The 4,675-nt window shown below is 39.0% G+C and overlaps 1 protein-coding gene across 1 annotated transcript; it reads left to right on the top strand.

The window, feature by feature from the left end:
- The first annotated feature begins 447 nt into the window (after window positions 1–447).
- Window positions 448–3,321, top strand: LOC122067069 (basic leucine zipper and W2 domain-containing protein 2-like). Its single transcript, XM_042630919.1, has 3 exons — window positions 448–744; window positions 2,213–2,421; window positions 3,067–3,321. Exons 1-3 carry the CDS (start codon window positions 463–465, stop codon window positions 3,131–3,133), a joined length of 558 nt encoding a protein of 185 aa, XP_042486853.1. The 5' UTR covers window positions 448–462; the 3' UTR covers window positions 3,134–3,321.
- The last annotated feature ends 1,354 nt before the right edge of the window (window positions 3,322–4,675 follow it).

The raw sequence follows: 4,675 nt of genomic DNA, 5'->3' as shown, positions 1-4,675 counted from the left end.
TATTCCTAACCAACATAAGTTGCTAGCCTGCTAAAGCATCTTCCAAGATCTGGACTGATGACCGGACAGATCTGATATGATTCCAGCTGTGGACTGGAATGATTCATTGAAACTGGAAATCCTAAAGTGACCCTACTCACCCCCGTGACTGGAGTGGTGGCCTTGATCTGGAAATCTGGATCATGTTCTGACCAGATCTGGAACTATTCTGGCCAGACCGAGCTGTGCTGGGACCGTAGGCCATGTGTACTGAACCAAACTGAACCAGGTAGAAACGTAAGATCTTCTTCCTCTTCTTTCTACTTCTAACGTGGCTGGAAGTCTGCATCAATTGCCAATTAAGAATTTCTTTTTTAAGATCTTAATTTCATTTCCTTTGCGAAAAATGAGTATAAATTACCTTTCAATTTCTACTACTACTTAAATGTTTATTTGAACTCTTTGAATATTGTGTTGAAACTTATGGTCTCTCTGATGATCAGCAAGGCAGGGTTACTAAATTTGGTTCAATACAATGAAAAGAAGATGTTTGAGGTCAAACTCAAGGAGATGAAGTCTGCACTGACAACCCAGATAGCCGAGGAGACTGATATATCTGAAGTCATAGATACTGTGAAGCAACGTGTTAAGGACGCTAATTTACCTGACATTGAAGTCGTACGCATTTTGTGGGATGTTATAATGGATGCTGTCCAATGGTCTGGGAAAAACCAGCAGCAGAATGCTAATTCAGCTCTGCGGCAGGTGTGGATTAGGCATAATTTATCGTTGTTTGTTTTGCATTACCATTTAGTCTCTCTCTCTCTCTCTCTCTCTCTCTCTCGGTTTCTTCAAATCCTCAATGAACAATTCTAGGACGACCCTGGGGTTTGGAATCTAACTGACCCCTCCTATTGCATTGCTTCACCTGGTATCCCGCTATTTTATGCCTTTGTTTAGGAGTTTTTATTCCTTGATGCACAACACAATTCAGGGGTGCCTAGAAGAATCCTGATCCCAGGTTTTCCTAAACATTTTCCTTGCCTCTTTAGTTGGATTCTATATTCTTGCTGATGTCTAATTTTTTGTTTAACCTTTATGTTCTACCTTGTTGGCAATGATTGACATCTTATCTTTTCTCCTGATCTTGAAAGTGCTTTAAAAGAACCTGAACGTAAATCCTATCAAGTATTATTTATATATTTATGATAAGCCACAGCAAGATGTAAATCTGCTTCCCTGTACAGGTTGATCAAGTGAAACCTTGCTTGAAAGCTTCTGTTCCATGTATTCTTGATGCAGTAATGCTTTCATGGAGCTGTCAGCCCAGACTGAGAATCAGGTCCAAATCTGATTTGGGTCTAGTATCTTTTTAAGTATAAAATTATATATATATATATATAATCTAGGTTGCATTTTGGAGACTTTGGAAGTCTTCATGGTTTTAAAACTCACTTCTGATTCGGCTGAAGTGGCCTGGCCAATTCCAATTACGCCCAATTCTATTCATACTGAGTCTGACCGTGTTAGGCTGAGTCAGGGAATCTCCAGCCATTTCTGACCAAGTCTAACCGAATCCTGGTCGCTTCTGGGAGAACTCAACTAGGAATTGATGGAGACTGATTCTGTACCTAGTTCCAAGTTTTGATTTGGAGTTTTAAATTCTTGGAAGTCTTACACCCAACGTGGAGGCAACCAAGAGATTGGTTGAGTCAGCTTTGTTCAGTTGGTTGAATCATGTGCAAATATATCTTTGTTCTGTATGAAATTATTGTCTTTGACATATATGTCTACAGAAATAAATCTATGAATTTCTTTATTTGTCTTCTTTTATTATTTTCCCAAGAAAAAACCACCCTTTTTTTATGTACACAGCTTTGATTTCTTTAATTTTTTCTTTTACAAAAGGGGATATCGGGGGTTGGGGGACAAAGAGATTGGGAGGGGGTGACAAGGTGAGGACAGGAGGCTTGAATCTGGGAGCCTGTGCTTTACTGCACAAGCTCCAACCAACTGTGCTAACAGTTGTCCTCCTGATTTCAATTGTTTACAAGAACATATGTAGGCCATAATATTGCTTCTTTCTTTTTCTCAATTCTTTATAAGAGAAGAAATTCTTTTTGAAGTTATTTATACAACCATACTGTGAAATATTTGCTTCCATCCTTGCACATCACTTTGATAAGCTTTGGTGGTTTCAATTATGTTGATCAGAATGCTTCCTTGTGAACAGGTGAAAACATGGGCAGAACTATTAAATACTTTCTGTACCAATGGGAAGTTGGAGCTTGAACTCATGTACAAAGTTCAAATCCAGTGCTATGAGGATGCAAAATTAATGAAGTTATTTCCTGAAATTGTGAGGTCTCTCTATGATCAGGATGTGCTTGCAGAAGATACCGTTCTCCTTTGGTTCCGCAAAGGAACAAACCCAAAGGGCAGGTATGTAATTTAGTACTGTTTTCCTATAGCCAAATGTTGCAGTTTTGTCAATGGTTTGTCCCGTTCACTAGCAGGGGTGGATCTTGGGCTGGTCCATCCTTTGCCTACCAACCTGCTCTACCTTTTTCGGTTGGGATTTCCTTTTGGACCTTAAGACTATAGATTGGAAGGTAACTTTGTGCTTGATCTTGGAGTTGGATGAAAATCCAAACTGACTTAACTAAACCCTATGAAACATTAAGAAGATGTAGCCCTAGGAATGGCGAAATGACCGAGCACGACATAGCTGATTATAACTAACCAGTTACAAATTGAATCTGGTGTCTTGTAAGATTCAGCTTGGATCCTTGGATTGAGTTCAATCAGCTACATATTGGACTATCCTGACTAGATGTGCCCAAGTAGCAGACTAGCAGTTAAAGGCAGAGGTCAATTGATCATTGACTTGGAATTACTCATTCTTTTCTTTCTTTTGGATATATAAATGACCGACCCTATACTCTATTGACCTACTCTCCCATCATAGGCCGTCTCTGATCCCAATTAGGACTCTTCCAGTCATCAAAGCATTAATTCTGCCTGCCTGGATTCTATAGTTTAAGTTTAGTTTGAAAATTTGTTGATTTTATGTATGATATGCTGCAGACAAACCTTTGTGAAGGCATTGGAGCCATTTGTGAATTGGCTGGAAGAGGCTGAAGAAGAAGAATGAGTGAGGTCTGCCTCATCTCATAAAGTAGTAATTTATCGTCTTGGAATATTTTTAGCTTCCTGAGGAGATCACATAACTTATCGTGTGTTAAAGATTAGTGTAAACGGCTCATTTTACTTCATGTGTTTTAATGACGGCATGAATGGTTAACGTTTATTACTTGCAATAAAAATAGTTCTCTTTCTTTCTTTCTTTCTTTCTTTCTTTCTTTCATTCTTTATTTGTTTATTTATTTATTTATTTTTTTGGCTATATTATAATTGACCCAGAATTCGAAGAAAAACGGTACAACAAACAGCTAACCATAAAAGAGCATAAAAAAAGGGGTGGTGGAAAATCTCTTCTACTAAGACATTGATAGGTTTATGCGAATTATGCCCAAATGAGATAATGATCAAATTGAGTGGCTAAAATCCTCAATCATGTATTTGTCCTCAATCATGTATTTGATTCGCCATGGAATGGACTGTCAATTGGCGATTAAGAACATTGATAGTTAGATTCGCCAAAAAATGTTGGTGACGAACGGGCACTCAAGAAAGAGATAAAGAATAGTCATATCAGGTGATGATGGGCACCAAGGGCAAGAGCTAGAAATATTAGTACCTCTATTAATAAGCAGATCAGGAGTTGGCAATTTACCTTGATCCAGTTTCCAAGAAAAGAACTGGATTTTCGGGATTGTGTATGTATGCCATAATTTTAGTTAGCCACACCGGATTGGGAGTATTGGAAGTTGTTCCCAATGCAATCCTATAGGTTGAAGAAGGTGTGTTCTTCCCAATCCTATAGGTTGAAGAAACTGTAAACACAGCTGAAGCGTTACCCAGCCAGATAAACTTGTTTTGAACAGCACGCTGGGGGAGAGGAATTGAAATAATTCTCCATGCGATTTCTGGAGGCCACCAATGAAATATTAAATGATGATTCCAACAATGGTCATGTGGGATGATAAGACTCTCCACTGATGAGGAAATGGGGTTTTAGGAAGAGGAACGTTTGTCCAGTGGTCTGACCACAAATTATCATGGATCCATCACCAACTTGAAAGAAAAAGGCCCCGCTTAAGAAGATCTCACGCACCCATGATAGACTTCCACCCCATGAGGCATTATTAGGACAATTTGCAGTGAGAAAAGTTGATTGCGGGAACTATTTGTTCTTCATTAATCTTCCCAAAGTGAACAATTTGGGTAAAATAATTGCCACCCATGCTTTGCTCAAAGGGTCTTGATTCATCTGGGCCGAGCGCTTTAAGTTTAGACCTCCACATCTTTCAGGTTGGCAAATGGTCAACCAATTAATAGTAGGCGTAAGCTTGGATTCCCCATTAGACCAAAAAAATTTGCGACGCAATGAGTCCAAATCAGAAAGAGTGAAGGATGGAAGTCTGAAACAAGACATAAAATGAAGGGGAAGAGCTGAAAGAACAGACTGAATAAGAGTATGCTTGCCCGCAAAGCTGAGATACTTGGATTTCCAATTTTGTAAACGTTGGCACAATTTAGTGATGAGAGAATTGCAGGCAGCTTTAGACAACTT

Source organism: Macadamia integrifolia, unplaced genomic scaffold (genome assembly GCF_013358625.1).
Source record: "Macadamia integrifolia cultivar HAES 741 unplaced genomic scaffold, SCU_Mint_v3 scaffold2690, whole genome shotgun sequence".
NCBI classification, from domain to species: domain Eukaryota; kingdom Viridiplantae; phylum Streptophyta; class Magnoliopsida; order Proteales; family Proteaceae; genus Macadamia; species Macadamia integrifolia.
Note: the sequence above shows the minus strand (reverse complement) of the source record. Positions and strands in the feature narration are given on the sequence as shown.